The sequence below is a fragment of the Papaver somniferum genome, chromosome 7, assembly GCF_003573695.1.
Source record: "Papaver somniferum cultivar HN1 chromosome 7, ASM357369v1, whole genome shotgun sequence".
Lineage (NCBI taxonomy): Eukaryota > Viridiplantae > Streptophyta > Magnoliopsida > Ranunculales > Papaveraceae > Papaver > Papaver somniferum.
In genome coordinates this window covers 237,353,074-237,376,323 of record NC_039364.1, presented here as the reverse complement: position 1 = coordinate 237,376,323, position 23,250 = coordinate 237,353,074, and the positions used below count along the sequence as shown (strand labels likewise).

The window sequence follows — 23,250 nt, the reverse complement described above, 5'->3', positions numbered from 1 at the left end:
CTTGATGGCTACCTGCCCGGGTTCTACAAACAAATGTGGGATGTGGTAGCTAGGTGAGGATACTGTTAAGGTAGTCCAGGCCTTCTTTCACTCCAAAATCTAATTGTCCTAAACATGCCTATGACTTCAGGACAATAAGCTTAAGTAATGTCCTGTATAAAATTATCAGCAAACTCTTAGCTAGTAGGCTTAAAAAAGTCATGGACAAGTTCATAAGTCCAAATCAGTCTGCTTTTTTAGCTTTTCGACAGATAACTGATTATATTATGATTGCTCACGAAATTGTTGATAGTATGAGGAAGTGTAAAGGTAGAAAAAAACTCTTATGGCAATCAATTTTTTTTTACTCGGTCAATAAAATAGAAATAAAAAGCGAAAATGTACAAGGATCAGGCTAGTTTAGTGCTAAGCCAAAAAGGCCGCACACTAAAAGGCCTAAAAACGATAATAAACCTCTCCAGGCCATTCAACAGAATGAATAAAACCTGGCCTACCCTCGTAAAACTCATAATGTTCCTCAGCCAACAAACATGCTTGTTTGGCCGAGACATCCGCTGAAAAATTAGCCTCTCTGTAGCTATGAACATAGCTAATATTGCTATAAAAGCTCTTCGCTATTCTCCACTTCTGCATTAGCTGCCATGGCAAATCGTCTTTTTGAAGAGCATATAAACAACTCATCGAATCAGATCTGACACATAAGTTCTTCACATTCCATCTTTGGGCAACAACAGCACCATAGATCACCGCACAAACTTCAGCATAGAAGTTAGTCTGCCAGCCCAGGCCAACGCACAGAACTCCCAAGACTACCGAACTAGAATCACGGAAAACCACTCCAGAACCAGCCTGCCCCGGATTACCAAGAGAAGCACCATCACAACAAATCATAATCTCACCAGGATTTGGTGGATTCCAAGTAACTTCAACTGGGTTAGAGTGATCGCAAGATCTATGCGTCACTCTAAAGAAATTAACAATACGCAAGTCATCCAAAGTATTATGCATATGACCCTTCAATCTAATAGAGTTATCACGAATTACCTGATGAACTCTACCTTTAAACTCCAGCCAACGAACCTGCTTGTTCTCAAAATAAGCTTTGTTGCGCATCTTCCACAGCTCCGTAACTATTGCAAGATTTGCAACAAGCCACAGATCTTTAATCATTCGACTCCGTCCCTTTGCAGCCTTGTAGGAGACCACCAGGTCCTCATTCGGTGTCAATCTGAATATTTCAGCAGCCCACTTCCAAATTCTTTTAGCAATTTTGCAATGCCAAGTGATATGGCTAACATCTTCACAATCATCTCTACATAAACGACACATCGAAGGCATCTCCCTACCAGTCTTCCTCATAACATTATCATCAGAAGCACAACACTGTTTATAAAATAGCTTCCAATACTGCACACCCAAAGTAGGATGTATAACACTTCTAGAGAAAAGTGCCGCAGCTGGCAAAATTTCAGTTGGCCCACGAATAGCAGCCTTGGCCGACTTGACAGTAAAAACACCCTTATTGTCCAAGTCCCAAATCTTATAATCATCTCCACCACCAATAAGAGGCAAATTATCAACATCAATATTGCATCGTAACATCAATTCTTTAGTCTTTGGAGGAATAACCCAAGAACCATCAACAATAATATCACTCACCTTGGCCTTAAAATCATTAGGGCCTCTTGTTGTGATGCCAAGACGTTGAGCAATTGAAAAATCAGCACACCAATTATCAAAAAATAAGGAAGTATTAGCACCGTTACCTATAATTGAGCGCGTGTGTTTTTGAACAAAGTTATGCACCAATCTAATGCCAGGAAAAACCGAGGAACCCAATTATAATCAATCAAGTTGCCATTAACTTGAAATATTTTGCCTTCAAAAATCTAGCCCAAGTCTTATCAGAGTCTCGAATCGAAATCCACAACTTCATAAGCATGGCCCTATTAACATCATTTAACTTCTTGAGGCCAAGCCCACCTTCACGTCTAGAAAGGCATAAGACATCATAAAGAACCGTGAAGTGTTTGCGCCTCTCAGCATCTCCAGACCACAAAAAATTGCGAATGGCCCTCTCAACAGATTTGATGGCCGTGCATGGCCATTTGTAAACAGCCATTGAATGAAGCAAATAGCTAGAAATAACTGATTTGATCAAAACTAACCTGGCCTGAAAAGACAATAGCTTACCCTTCCAACCTGCCAGCTTGTCCATAATCTTCTCCATTACCTGACGAACATGAATATGACGCACAATGCCAGGTTTCAATTGGATTCCCAAATATTATCCGGGAAATGCGCCCTCTCCATGCCCATAAAGTTTGCAATAGCAATAGCACGAGACTGCCTATCTCCACCATAATAAAATTTGCTTTTGGCGTAACTAACATACTGACCGAAGCACGTTGATACATGCCAAGCATCTCCTTCAAGTTCCGCAAGCTATGAAGATTACCCTTACAGAAAATAAGAATATCATCCGCAAAGAGTAAATGGGTTGGAGCCACACCTTTCTTACTCACCATGTGATGCATACTTCTAGCAGCAAACAACTTAGAGAGATTGCGGCTCAAAACATCTTCAATAAGAACAAAAATCAAAGGTGAAAGAGGATCACCTTGACGAAGGCCTCTTGTGATACTGAAAAAACCTTCAGGGCTACCATTAATCATAATAGATATACGGGCAGAGTTAAGAATACTCAGCAACCACGAACACCATGCATCAGAAAAGCCATATTGACGAAAAACTTCAACCACAAACTCCCAACTCACCGTGTCAAAAGCCTGGGCTATATCCAATTTAAGGCCAACGTTACCATGCTTCCGTTCAACGCTAATCTCATTGATCAGTTCCGAGGCCAAGGCTATATTCTCATGAATGTTTCTTCCTTTCATAAACGCCACTTGCTCTTCAGAAATCAATTTGTTCAACACCGTGCCAAGTCTGGTCGCCATAATTTTGGTAATGATTTTGAAGAAGAAGTTGCTTAAACCAATTGGTCTATAGTCTTTAATAGCATCAGACTTATTAGCTTTTGGAATGAGCACAATAAAACTAGAGTTAATGCCATTAGGAATCTTCCTCATCGCCCAACAGTTTGCAATAGCATTAAAAAGATCTCTAGAAATAATGTTCCAACAGACTCGAAAGAAAGAACCTGTAAATCCATCGGGCCAGGAGCAGAATCCGCTCCAAGATCAAAAACAGCCTCTTAACTTCATCCAAGGTAGGAATAGCATCCATACAAGCACTCTCAGCAGCTGAAATGCTTTCATGCTCATAATCAAATAGTCTCGGATCAATATGAACAGCTCCACCGTGAACTTTGCACGATAATGATCAACAATGTAATCTTTTATTTCATCCTGCAAAAACAAAGTAGAGTTAGTAGAAATCTTCAGCTCGGAAATTGTGTTTTGGCTCCTCCTCATTCTTATTGAATTGTGAAAAAAACGAGTGTTCTGATCACCATCCTCCAACCAGCTAGTTCTCGATTTTTGCTTAAGCATAGTGGCCAATTCATACCGCACATCATCAGCAGCCTTCTTAGCATCGCAACCTTCAAAAATTGGACTTCACAACTAACATTATGGTCCAAAATATCATTCTCCTTATCAAGATTCAATTCCGCTTGCTTTAAACGAAACTGAACATCTCCAAACACCAATCTATTCCAAATCTTCAAAGCCCCCTCAACCGCTTCAACTTTGATGAAAAAACAAAAGGAGGAGCACCATCCAGCCTAACACTCCAATTGTCTTTGACGAAGTCCAAAAAGATGGATGAGAAAGCCACATCTTCTGAATTCTAAAAGGAGCTCTCTTCGGCCTAGGACTGTCAAAAGCAAAACCAAAAAGAGGAGAATGGTCCGAGCAGATTCTCGGCAAAGCTTTGCACCTCCAGTTAGCAAACTTATCAAGCCACGCACCATTAATCACGGCCCTATCGTTTAGAAACAATTCTATGCATACCACTCCGACAATTGGACCAAGTATACTTCTTCCCAATAGCATCGGCCTCAACCAAACCATTGTCAGATATCCAACTTCGAAACTCATTTATATAAATTTCTTTGATCGGCCTACCACCCTTCTTCTCATCAAGACGCAGAACACAATTGAAATCCCCCAACACCAACCATGGAACGGAAATATATCCCAGACCCAATTGCGCCAAAGAGATCTCCTTTCAACCGCATCAAAAGAAGCATGCACAGCCGTGACAAAATTCCCAGAAAAATCCAAAGTGATAGCCTGCTTAGACGAAGATAAACATCGGCCTTGCTAGAGTATTCCTCCAAAAGACCCAAATATTACCTTTCTGACCATGCACTCATTAGTAATAACATCTTCACAAAATCAAGCAAATTAAGCTTCCTAACAAAACGTGTAGTGCAACGAACCTGAGGCTCCGCAATACAAATAACGTCAGGTTTGTGCAAGTAGTAAAGCTCATTCAACTTGGCCCTTGCACCATCCTTGGCCAAGCCTTGAGCATTCCAATAGAAGACACGCATTAATTAACTCTATTCTTTGAAGGGCTTGCCGAACCCTGTCTAGAAGATTTTCCACTTCGAGTTTGAACTTGACTCACCGTAGCCACAGCAGCAGCTGTCTTCTTCTTAGGAGCTTTAGATTTTTTCTTCTTTCCGCCATCTCCTTCTTCTCATGATCAGCTAACTCTTATTAGCAAGAATCTCCAAATCTTGCATCCTCCTCAGCTATGCTTGAAGTGTTAGTTGCAACAACATCTTCAATCACATCATCAGCTTCAACAATCACCTTATCAATCTCCTCGGTCCCAGTTTCAAATCTATTAGAAAGTGTTAAGTTTTCTAAAGATCTAGCTGGTGAAGATCTTCTTGAAGTCCTAGTGGCCTCACTAAAACTAGCTTCCTCGGTAACAGCCACTTGGAATTTAGCCGGAGATGATGCAAGTCCAAAACCTGCTTCCTCAAGTTCTCTAGCTTAGCTCTAGCAATATCTTGTTGAATTTTGGCAGCTTCAGCATCAGCCTCCCGTTGCCTAGTTGCCTCCTTCATGGCCTCATAATTTCTATAAGCTTCCATCTCTTGATCTCCAAATCAACATCATCTTCCTTAGATAAATTATCATGCACCAGCTCCTCAAGTGCTGCACCAACACTTCGCAAAACCAACTCCGCATCATCATTGCGGACATACTCCGCATCTTCTGTACGCAAACCAGGTAAAGCTACTTCACCAGCAAGCACATCTCCTCGGTGCTTAGATAAGCCACCATCCTCCATTAGCTGCACGGACTGGATATCACTGCAAGCTTCAGCAGTTGCAGCAATATGCGGCACGGACAAGGCATCACCTTCGTGTGATCCGATACAGAATCATCATCTTCTAATGTAGCACCAGCACTCTCACTGTGCTCAGAAAAGATAGTACGTGTTCCAGTTGCTATCTCAAGGATAGATTTTTCTTCTCAACGTTATGGCCTCCTCACCATGTTTAGATTGCTCGGTTTCTATTGGAACATCCGATGGCATATGCTTCTTACCTTTAGGGATTCGTTCCTTTTGCCAAAAATTCTTAAGATCATCCATATCCGCCTCAATTGCTTTTTTAATTCAGGATCAGTTTCAACTTCAGCCCTATCCTTCAAATCATCAAACTTTTTTGTTCTACAATCAGATTTTTTATGGCCAATAGATTTACAATAATCGCAAAAGCTAGGCCTGTTTAAAATTTCATATTCCTGAACAAAAATTTCATCATTCTCTTCACCATCAATCAAAATTCGTCTCAAAGGTTGAGAGAAATCTATATCAACCAGGGCTGCAGCAAAGTAACCATATTCATGGCGTAAAGTACGCGGATCAACCGAAACCGGCTACCAAGCCCTCTTGCCAGCCTAAAAATCGTCTCTTCATCCCAAAACTCCATTGGCAAAGCTGTGAAACGAACCCAAACTGCAGCTCTAGTAATCTTATCTTTCCCAGGATCAAACATAGGTGTCCATGGATGAATTTTAAGCTGTTGAATCCGTTTGGAGAATGAACTTCCATGGACCATCATAGCTTACACGTTTACGATCATCCTCATTGTCTAGTTTAATAACAAAATATCCCTTCTTCCATGGAATAAATTGAACCGAACCAGATAGCTTCCATTGATTCAATAATTCTCTTTTAACATCATCAAATTTTAGGGTTTTAAAGAAAACCAAACGACCAACCAAGCTGAATCTCCACACAGCCTTAATCCTTGTATGAGTGTCTCGTGGTATCTTTATCAAAACATCATTATTTGTTGAAGAAAAAATTGGAGGATGAGAAAGTGTCTCGGCATCAATTTTGGACAAAACATGGGTTCTTCTCTTTAATATAGATGCATAGGAACCATCAACACCATAATCACCCGGTTTCCTAAAAGAATTAGGATTTCTATCTTCCTTCCTAGACGCGCCAGGCACATCCGTCTCCATCACCTTCCTAATTGCTGTAGGAGCAGCGTTAGGGTTTGTATCATGATTCCTAAACGCTCCAGGAATTGCAGCGTTAGGGTTTGTATCATCTTCATCAAACTGTCTTCCAAACACGGAAGCCTTAGGGTTACCAGCAGAATTTTTAGGGATATAGATAGTTTTTGATTTTGATTGATTCCATATCCTTGTTGATTGATTATCGTGGTTATGAACAAAAACTGGAGGATTGTTGTCTTGATTTTGCGCCATTAGAGCGCAAAATCAAAAGAAAATTATGCACGCCAAGAAAAGTTTGAGGGAGAAAAAACCGGAGCCAAAAACGTGAAACCCTAGCTTTTTCGCTTTTCCTCTTATGGCAATCAAGCTTGATATATATAAGGATTTTGATAGGATTGAGTGAAATTTTTTGATTGTTGTGCTTAAAAAACTAGGATTTCTTTTTCCGGTGAGCTGGAAAAAGAAAAATTACAAGAAAAATTACATCACCCACCGTGGGGCTCGAACCCACGACCACAAGGTTAAGAGCCTTGCGCTCTACCAACTGAGCTAGACGGGCTTGGTGATTAGAAAGCTTTTATAAAAAGCTATGCGACAGCTGGCATTTGGTCATGACTCGAAGTCCAAACGAGGAGAAACAAAAGTTAAATTTCCTTCGCTCTCACTCACTCTAGAAATTCAACAATGAAGTTGATGAAACTATTAAGATTATGGTTTATTGTTGCTTCAATCTCTGGGTTCGCTGCAATCTTCATCTACATCACTGGCTCTTCTTCCTCTTTCTGTAAGTCCTTTTTTTCCCCCTATTTAAAACCTACTCAGATCTCTTTTCTACTTCACTGTAAAAACAAAGAACCTAATCTCACTAATTAATTAGTTTCTTTTCCAAGATTTCTCTTAAAAGATCTGATTTGATGTCCCTTTTCTACTCTGATTTGATATACAGATGATAGGATTAGTGTTTCTGAGGAAGATTTGAGTGCATTGGTAAAATTAAAGAATGGTTTTCAGAAGTGTGTGGTGAGTTTTTTGGGTTCATTTTAGAAGAACCCATTTATTCAATTTTGGATTTTGATTTTGATTTTTTTTTTCTGATCCAACTGAATTTGTTTTTTCATGTGCAGAGGGCAAATGGGTTAGGTTTACAAGCTTCCAGTGGAAGAGATTACTGTATAGTTACAATAGATTTTCCTAAAGATACTGTTCCTAAATGGGTTAGTTTTTCTCCTCTCAAATTATTAAATTTTATTGAATTCTGTGTTGTATTAGGACTCTGTGGAGGGTTTGGAGTTGGTGGGTAGGTGTTGAGGGAGGAGGATCATGTTGTGGGAGTGTTTTTTGGTGCCTTTGGAGGACTAGGAAGTGGTGGTGTTTGATCTGCAGGTGGCGGAGCTGGGTAGCGGAGGTCTTGTTGGTGGGCATGAATGTAGTAGATTAAGGTGTCGAACTGTGAAATGCCGTTAAAAATTAGTAGATAAATTTTAGATTGTTGGGGTAGATTATCTGTGCAAATAATTTGTAATAAGATCATCATACTCCTTGTTTTAACAGTTCCACTTGAAATCCAATATGTCAACAGAGGGATCCCAAAACAGGAAAACTTGAAGAGTTATCGTTTGAGTTTGATCTTTGTGAAGCCGTGGCTAAATGGGAACAGGTGAGATTGTTGTCCGCATCTTATTTGAACTCATGGAATGGAGTTTTTATATCTACATCTACCAAGATGTTTGTCTCATGAGTTTAAGAAATGGTTGGTTGGTAGTGTTGATGGAGATTAGCAAATGATTTTATTGTTTGTGGTTGAAATTACTCAGGTACGGAATAGCACCACTATACTGACTAAAGAGTTTATGGACTCCTTGCCGAAGGAACAGAAGAGAGAGTATGCGTGGAAAAGAATTAATAAGGGCGAAGAGTAAGTTAATGGTTCTGCAAAATGCATGTTAAAATGATAATTTTTTGCTATTTGACATAATTTGTTCGCGAAATGCATGCCAAAATGATGATCACTTCAAAGTTTCTACTATCTGGAACCTCTATGACTATAGTTATGTGAACCTTGTGAGAGTTTAAAACTATTAACACGTGACATATTTGAAAACCCTTTAAAAGCAATTAGTTATAGATGTAATGACACTCATCTAGCATGTCTTTGTTTTGAAATTGCAGACACTATTGCAAGAATATGACTCTCTGCATGGAGAAACTTGCTCTTGTACTTCCTGAAAGGCCACCATTTGTTCCTCATCAGATTGGTCGATGTGCTGTAATAGGCAATTCAGGAGATCTTTTGAAAACAAAGTTTGGGAAGGAGATAGATGGTTATGATGCTGTAATAAGAGAGAATGGTGCACCAATTCAGGTATTTCTATCTCTCTTAGATGAACTGGCACTTTGTATTTTTTTTTTCTCATTTAGCATCTTATTATATTACTTTCACGCTGCAGAACTATACAGAGCATGTAGGTACGAAGAGTAATTTTCGCCTTCTTAATCGAGGGTCTGCCAAAGCGCTCGATAAAGTTGTGGAATTATATGGTAGGAGCACGACTCACTTCTTTTAATGCTCGCCTAACTTTTGGAAGAAACATGCTAAAGGTTTATATTCTACAGAGTCTGGGAGGGAGGTCTTGCTCGTTAAAACCACAATTCATGACATTATGAACAAGATGATTCGGGTGTGTGTTTCATTCATCTCTTAGAGTTGCACCTTAACATAGCTTCATTGTTTTGTCCACTAGGATGTATTTTGTTTTTGCAAAGTAACACCTTTACCATCACCCATTTGTTTCTGGAAGTTAAATCACTTCTTTACTTATGGGCTTGATTAGTAATTCTAGTTGAATTAGTCAAACTTGTGCATCTTCATGATTACTTTATATGTTTTAGTTGAAACAGAAGTGCAATTGCCATCATGAGTAGGATATAGAGAATTCAAAGTCTTTCTGGTGGACTGTCAGCTGAGTTGTCGTTTTAGAACTGTGTGCCAAGTCCTTTTTTTTCCTCAAATTATTATTTTAAAGTAAGGGAAAATTTGAAAAAACATACTCCATACATCAAGGAAATTCTCCTGGTTTAAGATTTTGATAATTTCTTATCTGCAGGAGATCCCAATAGACAATCCTGTGTATCTCCTGTTAGGAGCATCATTTGGTTCAGCTGCAAAAGGAACAGGACTCAAGGCTCTGGAATTTGCATTATCTATTTGTGACTCTGTCGATATGTATGGTTTTACAGTTGACCCAGGTTATGAACAATGGTAAGACCCCGACCATAGCCAAAAAAGCTGATGTAGAACTTAAATAATATTTCTGAGTGAAGGACATTTCCCTAGTTTTGCTTAAGCTTTTGATCAGATGTCAAATTTTGGATGATTGAGAATTTTGCATCCTTTCAGGACTAGATACTTCTCAGAATCGCGAAATGGGCATAGTCCTCTTCAGGGTAGAGCGTACTATCAGATGATGGAATGTTTAGGAGTAAGTATTATTAAACACTCCTTATTTCCATTCTAAAGTCTTTGGTAAAACTTTCTTAGTTTACCTTTACATGAATAGATTTCTCTCGTTTGTCCATTATTTCTTAATTTCATAATTTGACATCTGATCTAAACTTGTTTCCTTCTTCTCTGCAGCTTGTCAAGATTCATTCTCCCATGCGAGCAGATCCTTACCGTGAAGTGAAGTGGTTACCAAGCCAAAGTACAATCAATGCTGCGAGAATCGCGGCAGAGAAAGTCTTGAGGTAATTATCGTATTATCAAAAAAAAAAAACAAAAACAAAAATGCTGTCTTGTTTGTCGCAACATAAACCATTGTAATGAAAGTGTAGTTAAATTTGAACAAGGACCTTTATTTTCTTCCGTCAATGTTTTCTCAGTGAGAATACTTGTTTTCTCTTCAAGCAAATAGACCAAGCGTAATCATGGTAGTAATTATTCATGTTCGGTTGTGGTTGATTCAACACTGTTAAATTACATCGATTTATGATATTCATATGTACTGAAGACTTTTTTCCTGCATGTTGAGCAGTAAGATAGGAGCAGGGATGGATGACCCTCTGAGATCATGTTCAATTATCAACAAACAACACAAGGGTTTGATCATGTCGATTCCTGGTCTTAGAAAGGCTGCTAAAGAACACCTGAAGTACGTAGAAGGTGCAACCATGTACCCTATGGATAAGAGTCTTGGAGGTGGGACACTCTGTACAGTTCCTTGAGAGTTTCAATTCGTCACTAAAGTTAATGATTTTCTCCAACACTATAATTCTTACGTTTTTCTACCAATATTGTTGTGGTTGGGTTGGGAGTTGCCTGAGTTAGTTAACTGGTTCCGGTTGTATTGAATGTAAATCTTGGTGTAGACATTATGGAAGGAGCGAAACAAGGGTGTCTTTGGATGCAGGGGTTGTTCTGTAGATGAATTAGTTTATGTAGTTATCACCACAATCATTCTTTGGTGTTCAAATTCCGATATTGTTAGGGGTTGATCCTGTGCTTTTCAACTGGAAAGCTTTTGTAAGATGCCGAAACTTGATGTAATCACATATTTTTCTTATAATACATCAACCTTTTCTGTCAAAATATAAAAATAATTCTTGGTGTGCTTTTTCATATGCTCTGTCACTCAATGCTTCAAATAAATAAATAAATAAATAAAATAAAGCTCTGTTTACTTTGTGTTATTAGTTTTGTTGCCTTAGTGTAGAAGTAAAAGATCGGAGCTTGACTTGGAGAAGATGGAGAAGAAAATGAAAATTGGTAGGATCATCACACGAATTTGGAGGTAAGGGTCAGCTAACTCATGTTCTTCTTGGTTAGTATTCAAACTCCTGATTTCATTCAATTTTTATAAATGAATCTTTAATTCTTTTGTTTCTTTATAAATGAATCTTTTATTCTTTTGTTTCATAACTGTTCGAATAGCATGGAGTTGATTGGTTAATGTGGGTTTCGGTTATTATGAATGATTTTTAAACGTTAGTGTTTGTTTCTTCCATAACAATGTTAACCAGTGTGTTCGTCATCTTTTATGAACCTATTTTGTTTAATGTCTGTTAAAACATGTCTTACTCTGGTTCAAGTTGTGCTCTTTATTACTCTGATTAGACGCTATGTTTCAGCAGTATGTAGGCCAGGTTTCCTATATTTTACGGCTAGCCAGTATAAACCCATAAACTTTCGGAAAGGATTTACTCTTTTATGCATGAACAAACATTCTATGGTTTTTCTTGTAATGTTTTGTCTGTAAAAATGATTTGGAGGAAGAAAATAAGCTCATGACTTCCGCTTAGCTGGAACGTAGTTCCACCTAACAGATTGGGTAATGACTCCAAAGAATAGAAGGGGTAATGATTCCCATCAGGAGACTTGTGTCTCATCCCATTGATGGTAGCAGCGTCCATGTCGAGGAATAACGATTGGTTACCATGAACTCAATGGGACGTAAACTGTTGTGAATGATTGCAGAGATCGTTTTATCTCTACTGGAGTTCCGTCCAATTTGTGGAATACATCGCTCTTTCTTGCGAGTTCATAACATCTTTCATAATTGGCTTCATCCAGAATGCCTTGAAGGACGCAATGGAAACTAAGAAGTGTTCTCAAGTGAATGCATTAGTGCCTTGTTATCTTTTCATATGTATTATATAGAGAGTGTTAGTAGTGAATGATGTTTTTAAGGAGTTTAGTACAATGAATACGTATGTTTATGGTTTGCTATCCAGTAACGAAGTGAACTGCGTAGCTATCATGTTTTTTGGAATTGGAATTCACATTGTGAACTTAGAGAAACCCATCGTCTGGCGACTGCACTGCACCCCTTATATGTCCACTATAACCTGCTAAAAGGACATAGCATTTGGATCCGTACCTTGATGTGTTTGTTTCAACCGATCGCTTGGAACGGTTGCTTGAATTGTTTTCTGAAACCTTATGTGCTGGTTGTTTGACTCTTATTGGAAATTGTGTGAAATTAGTTGCATGCCAAAATGATTTATTGAACTGTTCTGTACATCCTTTATAGGGCATGGCTAGTGGAGGTAAGGGAAGTGGTAATGGCAGAGACAAGATGCAGTTGCTAACTAAAGCAATTCGTGGGATGATTGCGACTATGCGTGAGATTAGGCTGAAACCTCTAATTCTCTGCACTTAATGATGCTAAGGTGTTTGACAATTTCTGCAAGTACAATCCTACTTCTTTTAAGGATTCAGACCCTCTAAATACCGACCATTTGATCATGGGATTGGAGAAGAAGATGAACTTCCTTGAAGTTGAAAACAGTTTCGTGCAAGGATAGGTGTCTACTACCTCCTGGAAAATGCTAATCATTGGTGGATGGTGACAATAACCAGAGTGAATAGGGAAGATCTTATTTGGGATGGCTTCAAGGCCATTTTTCTCGAGAAATGTTTCCTGCCAGCAGCAAAAATGGAAAAGGTAGCAGAATTTTTGTGCCTGGATCAGGTGAAAGAAAGACTGCCAGTCCTTGAATATGACCACAGGTTTGAAGAGCTATCTAGTTATGCTCCAGAGATGGTAGCAGGTGAAAGAAAGACAGCCTTTCAAAGGTGCTACAGACATTTTGGATTTTGAGCGACGACTTCCGGAATTAGCAATGCTGCAGCAGCTCTCATGGACTTCAATTTATTGTGTATTTCGATCCTTCCGGGACAGATTCATCGTGTTGTTAATAGATGACATTCTGGCGTACTCTAAAACTGAAGAGGAGCATGTTGAACAACTGCGGCTTAATCTGCAGACATTATAAGAGCATCGGATGTATGCCGTACTAAGCAAATGTGAATTTTACTGGAGGTGCAGTTCTTGGGTCATTTTATAACTAAGAATGGTGTTCAGGCATATCCAACCAAGATAGAGGCTGTGCTAAAGGGGGAAAGATCAAGAAGCGTGTTTGAGATTCGAAGTTTTCTCGGCTTGGCAGGCTACTATAGAAGATTTGTCGAAGGTTTCCCGTGATTGGCAGCATCATTGACAAAATTGACAAGAAAGGGAGTCAAATTTGTTTGGGACCAGGGTGTGAAGCATTAGTTAGTCCCGAAAGTGGAGTTGGATATTTTATTTGCAGCAACATAACCTACAGGCCAACTTCCTCAAGTAAGTGGTGAAAAAGATAGAAGAGTCTGGAGTGACAGTTTAAAAGGTCAGATCTCTACTGTTGTTGTTGAGGAGAAGATTAGAACTAGAGAGCCTTTTTTTTTTATTGGTCAAAATTCTCCATCCTAACATAGAAAGAAATTTCTGGAAGATTCAGCAAGGTTTCTATGCTAATTGCTATTGATGGAACAATGCTGACAAAAGGTTTGGAGTTAGCTTTTAAATGTTACATTTGTGGCGCGGATCAAGACACAGTGCCTCATCTTTTGTGGTTTTGTAAATTTAGTGGAATCATTTGGAGCTAGTTGGGAGGAATCTTTGGTTTCCTGAATCCCAGAAGTTTTGAAAATACTTCGAAGTTGGCTCAACACAGAAGTCCCATGAGAGAGTAGTGGTTCCAGAGGAATAAAAGAATGTTTGAAAATGTAAGGCCTTGTGTAAGAAACTTCAAAGCTAGAACTCTGCAGTTGGTTCATGAAGGTGTGGTTATAGAATGAAAGGGTGTATGGTTTGCGCCTCTTTCCGTAATCCTGGTTCTGCAGGTAGGGATCGTTGCTAAGATCATCTCTGTCACCGTCAGGTTTTTGGGGGATATCTCTGGTGAGTTAAAAACTGCCACCAACTGCATAGCTGAAGTTTGAGCTGTTATAAATGGCTAAATGCTGGAATGGGCAGTTGAGCTGGGCTTGTGCAGGATTGGTATTTGCTCAGGGTTCATTTAGAACGATTTTTTGGGGACCATGATTTTATTTTGGGTAAAGATATTAGAAGTAATTCTAGGTCACCCCATATCTAGTTATTTATTTAATACCTAATCTACCCTCTTAATTAATTTTAGGTTATGATTAGTGAATGATTTAGTTAAAAACAATTAGTGAGATTAAATTAAAAGATGAGTTTATTATTAGTTGAGTAGAATTATTGAGAGAGTAGAGTTAGAGAAGATGAAGGAGAAAAACATGGAAAATAATTTTTTTTTCCAATTCACTAAGTTTGAGTATTCAAATGATGAAAACTCATCTGATTCTTCATCTCCATCCTCTCCTAGAATATTTGTTAATCTTCAAAATGATCCGGATTTGAACTGGATTTTGAACAGTTCGGTTACTTTATATGAAGAACAAGTAACCGAACTCATCTGAAGATGTAGTTCGGTTATTTGTTCCAAACACGCAGGTTACCGAACTCTCTAATAATAGAATTTCTAGGAGTTACAGCGTTATGTTCGGTTGGTTCTCAACTAATTGAACTTTGGTGTACAAAGTTCGGTTGGTTCGCAAACTGCATGCACTTTTGATCTAACCGAACTTTACGTAATATAAGAGTATATAAGTTTACAAAGTTCGGTTCTTTCGCAAACTTGAACCTAACGGCTAACCAACCGAACTTTGAGTTCGGTTTCTGCGATAAAATTGTGAAGTTACCGAACTTAACAAAAAAAAAAATGTGAAGTTCCAGCGTCTATTGGCTAAGTTCGGTTACTTTGTAGTTTTAAATTTTTTTGCGGAAAAATCGAACTCTATTGGCTAAGTTCGGTTATTTTGGAACTCAACATAGTGGCCACAACAACACAGTTCGGTTAGACTGGATTTGTTTTTTTTTTTCAGTTCTAAGGGTGGAGTTCGGTTACTTTGTAGTTTTAAATTTTTTTGCGAAACAACCGAACAGAGAGTTCAGTGACTTAGTTTTAAATCCAATAGAATCGAACTGTTCTTCGTGTTCTTTATTTTCAAGAAGTTCGGTTAGTAAACTAGGATTTTTCGGAAAATCGGCCTAACCGAACATGGCTCTGTAACTCCTATTAAAACCCTATTTTGATGATTTCTATTCGATTGAAGCAATCAAAATCAAATTAAAGTGAAGGGTTTGTTGGAAAATACCTCCGGAGTGGTCCCATGACAGAATCAGGCTGCGGTTGACGTCTTTTATACTCGATAAAATTATCATGTTACCGAACTTAATTGTGATTGCATTGATGTTGTTACATTTCTTAAATAGGAGGTGGTGGTGGTGGCGGGAGGAGGTGGTGGTGGTAATCGGTGGTTGGTGGTGGTGGTAATCGGCGGTGGTGGTGGTAATCGGTGGTTGGTGGTGGTGATAATCGGCGGCGGCGGTGGTGGTAATCGGTGATGGTGGGTGGTGGTGGTGGGAGGAGGTGGTAGTTATATATATATATTTATATATATATCTGGTTATTAGGTTGATTTTAAATTAAATTAGATTAAAGGTAGGTTAGTCATTTCAACGTTTTAGAACACCCCTTATCACTATAGGGAAGGTCCCCTCAAAAAAAACATGGTCCCTAAAAAATCATTCCATTTATAGTTTTATACCATACGAGTAATGGGGATTGTTAAGGAGAAGCCAATTTCTAAGTTCGGAGTTGGTTTGTCTGCGAGAGACAAAGAAATCCATGTTTTAAGACCTGATTTTTTTTAGTAGAGTGGAAATGCCTGGCAATTTTGCTTAATCTTTTTTGGCCTTGGTTTTGTCTTAAGCCTTACTTTTTTTAACCTTTTGTGTTGTTGATTAATCACAAGAGAGTGTCAATTTGACATTTCTATTATTGGATTCAGAATTAGAATGAGGGTGACATCATTTTCGAACAAATTTGACAAAGAATCCAAAGGTCAAGGATGTTGTAACCAGATTACCGGACTTCTCCACTTTTCCTTCTTAAACATCAAGTGTAGGGATATTATTACTGCCTTAGATTGGGTGTTGCAAATGTCAAAAACAGAAATGGCAGAGATTCTTCTTCCTATTCGTCATTTTTCCACTCGTTCTTGAAACGAAAATCATCTCAAGAACCCATTAAAAAAAAACCACAAAAAATGTCTTATTTTTCTTCAATGGAGAACAAATCTCAACAAAAACAATCTCTTATTCCAACTTTTCTTTACACCTTCAACAAAATTCATAACCAAAACCATGAATCCCATGGAGTGTCAAAAACAAAACTCAATTCGAATGTTGTCGCTGCTTCGCCAAATGAAAATGGGAAAAGAAAGATAGAGATGTATTCATCAACGTATTATGCTGCATGCACATTTGGTGGAATTGCTAGTTGCGGTCTTACTCATATGACAGTCACACCTTTAGATCTTGTCAAATGTAACATGCAGGTACGTACGAGGTATCAACAACATTTTGATTACGTCTTTCTATTCCGCCAACGAATCGGTCTAATGATCTGTTCGTTGGATTCGTCAGTGTATTGGCGTTCTTTTGTTTGTTCATGCGCGTTTCATTTTGAGCTATCCGATCATTTATATTGCATTTCAGATTTTAAGCTTTGTAATGTATCTACAGATTGATCCGGCGAAGTATCAGAGCATTTCCAGCGGTTTTGGGGTTCTGCTTAAAGAGCAAGGAATGAAAGGTTTCTTTAGGGGCTGGGTGCCGACTTTGTTTGGTTATAGTGCACAAGGAGCTTGTAAATTTGGATTCTACGAGTTCTTTAAGAAATACTACTCCGACATTGCTGGTCCTGAGAATGCAGCCAAATACAAGACACTGATTTACCTGGCGGGTTCTGCATCGGCTGAAGTTATTGCTGATGTTGCTCTTTGTCCCTTTGAAGCTGTTAAAGTCCGGGTTCAAACTCAGCCTGGATTTGCTAGAGGATTGTCTGATGGTCTTCCCAAGTTTGTAAAATCTGAAGGTTATGCTGGGTATGTATATATATATTTTGCTTCACATTGTACATTATTGCGTTTTTCATTCGCAGATATATGTGCTTGAGTCGAACATTTGCAGGTTGTACAAGGGGCTTGTTCCGCTTTGGGGACGTCAAATTCCATGTAAGCTTTGTTTCTTCTTTATGTTGTAATCCTTCTGTTTTGCTGTTCTTATTGAATCGATTTTGCAGATACGATGATGAAATTCGCATCTTTTGAGACAATTGTCGAAATGCTGTACAAGTATGCCATCCCTCAGCCCAAGGAACAGTGCAGTAAATCATTGCAGCTGGGTGTTAGCTTCGCTGGTGGTTATGTTGCTGGTGTTTTCTGTGCAATAGTGTCTCATCCTGCCGACAATCTTGTGTCTTTCCTCAATAATGCTAAGGGTGCCACAGTGGGTGACGTGAGTCATCTTCTATTAGCCAGAATCACAAGGCACACTTGCAAATCTTTATCATCTACCTATCTGTTTATGCTTCTTGCCCTTTGATATATGTGTTTTTGTTTTGTTTAGGCTGTGAAGAAAATGGGAATGCTGGGTCTGTTTACTCGTGGTCTTCCTCTCCGTATTGTCATGATTGGAACTCTTACTGGAGCACAATGGGGGATCTATGACGCTTTCAAAGTTTTCGTTGGCCTGTTAGTTTCTCTGTCAACCATTAAAACTCATCCTTTCCCTCTTCTTCTCATTGCATTTCGCTTTACGTGCTCTAAGTCATGAAATTTATGCTTCTGCGATGTACAGGCCAACCACCGGTGGTGTTAGTCCTACGGTTTCTCTTCCTACCATTCCTCCTCTTCCTCCCATTCCTACTGTTCCTACACCTGCTCTTTAAAGCTTGCCTGAAGATATGCAAGAAGCTGGTAAGGTCTTCTATAACCTGGAGGCAACTGGTGACAGGTCTGAAGATGATACCATTAAAGGAACATAACTATATAGTCTAAAATCGGAACTTGTATATGCCAATGGAGTTTTAACTGCATATAATACATAAATTTAGGTTCCTCAAGGCAAAGGATTGAAATGGACGAAAACATAATGGGCAGGTCCGGGTTGGTGTTTTTGTCAGTTCACATTCATATGCCGTCCTGCGAGCTCTGTGTCTGCTAATCTAATTTATCTTGTAAACACTGTGATTGCTATAAATATTTACTATGGGCAGGAATAAAATGACCAGAGGTAATCTGGAACAGAAGGAAATAACATTTTGTTGGTTGATTGACTTCCTTTAAAGCTTAACCAACACAGCTAAAATAAAAATAAAATTGGAGTTCTTCAGGTAAGCCTGACAGCCGAATACAAGCTGTTCAATTTCTTCTTCCGGTGCACTAGCATGAGCCATACTGCATTTTCTTTTATCTACACATGATGAATTCAATTTCTCACAGCCGTGACATGAGGGATTTTCTTGCTTACAACTACCATCTCCGTGAAAGCTACTAGTGATGCCTTCTTTGTCGTGCGGCCTAACTTCCAAGCCGAGCTGCTTTTCAGGCGAGTCAAATATCAGCAAGTACAATGCAGCATAAGAGTAGCCTCTCCTTGTCAAAGCTTGATCTGCTTTGAACAATCCCATTCATGAGTTAACAACCATAACTCTTTCTCTGCGATTATAAATCAAGGACCTTAACTGTTCAATAGATTTCAGCAGTTTGTGCTATACTTGCTTTGCAGCTCCATGGCGTCCTCTAACTAGTCTTTTGACACAAGTGCCCTCTGCAAATGGAAGCCAATAAAAAAACTAAATGCGAAAGACCAGATAGACTTTCTTAAAGCACCAAAAATACAAAGCTGAGAGCCTTTCAGTGTCCAAGAAAGAATCAAGAAACTAAACACAAGCTAAAGATATATAGACGATTATATCAGAAGACATTTCAGAAGATTAACAGAGATGATTGTATCAACCCAAATCAAAAATCACACTTCTTGATCCAAATACATGTAAAAGTTACACAACGAAAAATTGAAGAAATCATATGCACGAGAGCATAGAGAAGTGCTGATAAACATCATACCAACGATAGATTTTCATGCCATCTCCTTGGGCAACTGGTGATAAATCATGAATTTTTTTGAATACCTTTTTCCTAATATCGTAAGAGACTATCTTATTTGGTACCTGCAACACCAAGGATGGGGAATCTTCTTCTTCATTGACAAGTAATACAGAGAATCTACAACGATACAAGAACTCCCCAGAAAAGACCGACTCGTCCAGAACTGGCTGCGGGTATAAATATGTCAATGGTTCGAGATCAATAGAATATTTTGCAGTCCACCCACTGTAATCACTCTGCATCTCAAAGATGTCGAAATGAGTCATGCTTGTACCGTACATCTGGATAAGATGCATATGACCTCTACACACCCCAAAATACTCGACCCTCAGTCCATTATTTCCATCTATGGTTTGTGGCATTGGCATTACCTTCAGCGCATCTCGATCAATATCGAAATAACAGGAAGAATTCCTCAATCTAATCCAATGCAGTGACCCATTCCAAAAGACACCAGAAGTATAGAACATACACTTAGATGCAGGAAGATGACAGCTCGACAGCCGCACACTCCTTGTTTCGGAAGAATAAATTTCCATATGATAATTAACAGCATCATTTTTCCAAATGAATATGACTTTGTAATGAGGTGATTTCAAGGGGTCATAAGCTAAGCTAACACTACAAATCATTCGAGATGTAGGAATCATTCTGTAATGCTTCGTAGCTGGATTATAGATGTAGTATATGCGTTTACTGATATGTGATTGAAAACTACTGCAACATAGAAGACCATTGCAAGACTGTTCAACACGTAAGCCCGCAGGATCATTCACAAATGCAAGAGTTTTGATGGGGACAGGCTCAGTATGTTTTCCATCAAGAAAGATGAACTCGAATTCTTGGATTTTACCATAGGAAGGTTTGACTAAGAACAGACCATTGATTGAAGGGCGGTTCTGAAGGCAATGGAGCCGAACAAAATGTGGTTGAGAGATGAGAGAGAGCCATTGTTTTGATACATATTTGAGCTCCAGGAGGGATTTCAGTGGTAGACGCAATAGAATTTCGGTTGAAAGATCAGTATTGTGTCCTATAATATAAGCGGACGACGATGACGATGTTGAAGAGTTTTCAGGCAATAAGTTATCATCTGAAATCTCTCCAGTGTCAAGATTATTCTTAATGCAAAGCATTCCCAGGTGAAATTTCACAGACAAGAGAATGGATATGATCGAAACAAATGAAAACCACGGATATATACACTCATTGAACCCTTCGGATTGGCAATATTATTGAACAAACATTATCTATCTAAACAAGATAACATAAAGAAACAATCAAATGTATCAAAAGTCAGCTGCTTATTTTATCTTTGACATGACTTTGAAACAGCATTTACCTCATTCTTTGCAGTTTCCACAATGATTGATTCCTCGCTTTCTCCTGGATTCTTCCATCACTATACTTTTCTTCACGCGGCACAACCTCCAATCATACGCTGAACGAGCTACGGTCAAAACCCAAATCCTGCAATTGGTTGTATAAAATCAATTGAATTTCATTCACAAGTGGAGACGCATAATTGTTTTTGCAAATAACTTGGTATCTTTTTTCCAATTTGATGGTTTGAACATTTCAAAATGAAGGTGTGTAAAGAGAACACTTCCAAATTCAATGCTGAAACCCTAATTTACAAGCCAAATTAATTCTTACAAGCTATGACAGAAACCACAAAGAAGACTTCAACATTTGGGGTTTAAAATAACTCGGTCATTACCTACCTAATGAAACTCCTCCTAGATGCTAAAACAATTGACATTGACAAAATATGTACCAAGATAATGTTATGATTTAAGAAGGTAGTACAGCTGAAAGTGATGATTCATACACATAAACTTGCAGCCACATTAGGCTGTTCTCTTTCTATTTCTTTTCTTACCTCATTACAAGGACAATGCGATAATAAATACTACTCAAAACCCTTGTAGAAAGTGACTACACATCATTACACGTGGGTTCGACAGAGTCCTTGATTCCTAGATTTACTTAAGCTTAAAGTAAACAGTTTTAACAGAACTCAAACTAATAACTGTTGAAATTAATGCTCATGCAAACTCTATTTCAATAAGGGTAGCCATAATACACAGGTATATGACAATACCCTCATCTACAGATCATCCTTGTCCTCAAGGATGAAATTTAGGGAAGTGAGCTTTGACATTGACGACGTCCTCCCATGTAGCGTTAGCTGCAGTGGTGTGTGACCATTGAATGAGCATTTGGGGAACAGTGAGGCGGCCCCGAGAGATTTCTCTAGTTCCCAGCATGGCAATAGGTTTGAGGATGATTTCACCCGCAACATCAGTCTGTGGCAGTGTTGGTGCAGTGATAACCGCATCACCAATACGCTTCTTTAGCTGGGATACGTGGAATACATGGTGTGTCTGAGAAGAGGAGGGAAGTTGGAGTTTGTAAGCGACGGTACCAACCTTAGCAAGCACAGGAAAAGGGCCATAGTAGCGAGCAGAGAGCTTGAAATTCCTGCACAAGGAAATGGAAGATTGCCTGTAAGGCTGTAGTTTGAGAAAGACCAAATCACCAACTTCAAAAGTACTCTCAATGCGCTCCTTGTCTGCATATAGCTTCATTCTCTCTTGAGGCTTATGGAGAGATTCCTGTAAGAGTTCCAGCATTGCATCCCTTTTGAATGTAATCTTCCATCGCAGCTACTGAAGTTAGTGCTTCATTTGGGAATGCCAGATGTGTGTGTGGGGTGGGGGGGTGGGGGGGGGGGGGGGTGGGGGGGTGGGAGTAACCATAGAGGGCTTTAAAAGGAGTCATGTTTAAGCTAGTATGGTGGTTAGTGTTATACCAGAACTCAGCTAGTGGCAGCCACTTGTACCAGTTTTTTGGCTGATGCCCTGTTATACATCTGAGGTAGTTCTCCAGACAGGCATTCACTCTTTCAGTCTGCCTATCTGACTGAGGGTGATAAGCTGAACTCATACTCAATGTGGTGCCCATTGCTTTGAAAAGCTCTTGCCAAAAATTGCTAGTAAAGATCTTGTCCCTATCTGATACAATGGATGAAGGAAGGCCATGGAGCTTAAACACATGGGAGAGAAACTCTTGAGCCATAATAGTAGTTGTGAATGGGTGAGTAAGGCCTATAAAGTGGCCGTACTTTTTAAATCTGTCAACAACTACAAGGATGACATCTTTATTATTGGATAGAGGTAAACCTTCTATGAAATCCATTGTAATATGTTGCCAAGCCTGAGTAGGGACTGGAAGTGGTTGTAGGAGGCCAGCAAGTAGTGTGTGTTCTCCTTTATTCCTCTGACAGATATCACAATGACTGACCAAAAGGAGCATTTCCTTCTTTAAGACCTTCCAGTAGAAATAGCTTTTTGCTCTAATGTAACTCCCTTGCATACCAGAATGCCCTCCAACAACAGAAGAGTGTATAGATATTAAGATAGAATACCTGAGATTGTTGTTGGTGCCAACATATATCCTCCCCTTGTACCTTAAGATGCCTTCATTATAAGAGTAGTGAGGAATGGATTGTGGAGCTATAAGCAGTTGAGGAATCAGCTGAGTGGCCCAAGTGTCCTTGTCATAACTTAAAATAATTTCTTGAGCCCAAGTGGGGGTTGAAACAGACAGAGCACTGCATTGTGAGGAAGAAAAAGGAAGTCTAGACAAAGCATCAACAACTTTGTTTTCCAGGCCTTTCTTATAGTTAATAGTGTAATCAAACCCAAGCAACTTCATAAGCCATCTTTGTTGGAGGACAGTGGTGATCTTTTTCTCCATGAAGTACTTAATACTTTGTGATCTGTGTTGATGATGAAATGGTGGCCATAGAGGTAATGCCTCCATTTAGTGACTGTCATAACTATAACTAGGAGCTCCTTCTCATAAGTGGATAAACCTAGTGACTTTGGGCCAAGTGGCTCGCTGTAAAAACTAATGACTCTTCCTTCC

General features: G+C 39.1%; 3 protein-coding genes and 1 non-coding gene across 9 annotated transcripts; 2 read left to right on the top strand and 2 right to left on the bottom strand.

Annotated features, from left to right (window-relative positions):
• Positions 1–6,944: 6,944 nt before the first annotated feature.
• Positions 6,945–7,017, bottom strand: TRNAK-CUU. Its single transcript has one exon. It is a non-coding gene; the product is annotated as a tRNA-Lys (tRNA).
• A 70-nt stretch (positions 7,018–7,087) lies between these two features.
• Positions 7,088–11,073, top strand: LOC113299927 (sialyltransferase-like protein 2). The gene is made up of 12 exons (XM_026549050.1): positions 7,088–7,242; positions 7,405–7,478; positions 7,583–7,672; positions 8,038–8,115; positions 8,273–8,373; positions 8,628–8,820; positions 8,906–8,996; positions 9,072–9,136; positions 9,563–9,717; positions 9,856–9,937; positions 10,093–10,202; positions 10,490–11,073. Exons 1-12 carry the CDS (start codon positions 7,143–7,145, stop codon positions 10,677–10,679), a joined length of 1,329 nt encoding a protein of 442 aa, XP_026404835.1. The 5' UTR covers positions 7,088–7,142; the 3' UTR covers positions 10,680–11,073.
• Positions 11,074–16,229: 5,156 nt separating this feature from the next.
• LOC113299926 (mitochondrial phosphate carrier protein 3, mitochondrial-like) lies at positions 16,230–18,933 on the top strand. Of its 2 annotated transcripts, XR_003335264.1 has the most exons (7): positions 16,230–16,701; positions 16,889–17,250; positions 17,336–17,379; positions 17,448–17,662; positions 17,774–17,898; positions 18,005–18,539; positions 18,649–18,933. XR_003335264.1 is itself a non-coding variant. In XM_026549048.1 (6 exons), exons 1-6 carry the CDS (start codon positions 16,411–16,413, stop codon positions 18,093–18,095), a joined length of 1,128 nt encoding a protein of 375 aa, XP_026404833.1. In that variant the 5' UTR covers positions 16,230–16,410; the 3' UTR covers positions 18,096–18,543. The 2 variants fall into 2 exon arrangements, 1 of the variants encoding a protein (XP_026404833.1); XM_026549048.1 differs by lacking the exon at positions 18,649–18,933 and having other exon boundaries at positions 18,005–18,543.
• Positions 18,858–21,185, bottom strand: LOC113299925 (F-box protein At5g07610-like). Of its 5 annotated transcripts, none has more exons than XR_003335263.1 (3): positions 21,149–21,185; positions 20,660–20,787; positions 18,858–18,976 (listed from the first exon to the last, which is right to left on the bottom strand). XR_003335263.1 is itself a non-coding variant. In XM_026549046.1 (2 exons), coding segments are annotated over exons 1-2 (1,179 nt in total). In that variant the 5' UTR covers positions 20,454–20,603; the 3' UTR covers positions 18,932–18,975. The 5 variants fall into 5 exon arrangements, 2 of the variants coding, with proteins under 2 accessions (XP_026404831.1, XP_026404832.1); XR_003335261.1 differs by having other exon boundaries at positions 21,042–21,182; XR_003335262.1 differs by having other exon boundaries at positions 21,095–21,176.
• Between the last annotated feature and the right edge of the window lie 2,065 nt (positions 21,186–23,250).

What these genes read in the sequence shown, in the direction of transcription:
- LOC113299926 (XM_026549048.1), top strand. Translation starts at nt 16,411, where the DNA reads ATGTCTTATTTTTCTTCAATGGAGAACAAATCTCAACAAAAACAATCT. An exon ending in TTGTCAAATGTAACATGCAG is followed by an intron (nt 16,702 to 16,888) that starts GTACGTACGAGG and finishes ATGTATCTACAG; the next exon opens with ATTGATCCGGCGAAGTATCA. An exon ending in TTCAAAGTTTTCGTTGGCCT is followed by an intron (nt 17,899 to 18,004) that starts GTTAGTTTCTCT and finishes TGCGATGTACAG; the next exon opens with GCCAACCACCGGTGGTGTTA.
- LOC113299925 (XM_026549046.1), bottom strand. Translation starts at nt 20,453, where the DNA reads ATGCTTTGCATTAAGAATAATCTTGACACTGGAGAGATTTCAGATGAT.
- LOC113299927 (XM_026549050.1), top strand. Translation starts at nt 7,143, where the DNA reads ATGAAGTTGATGAAACTATTAAGATTATGGTTTATTGTTGCTTCAATC. An exon ending in TGGCTCTTCTTCCTCTTTCT is followed by an intron (nt 7,243 to 7,404) that starts GTAAGTCCTTTT and finishes TTTGATATACAG; the next exon opens with ATGATAGGATTAGTGTTTCT. An exon ending in AGAATTAATAAGGGCGAAGA is followed by an intron (nt 8,374 to 8,627) that starts GTAAGTTAATGG and finishes TTGAAATTGCAG; the next exon opens with ACACTATTGCAAGAATATGA.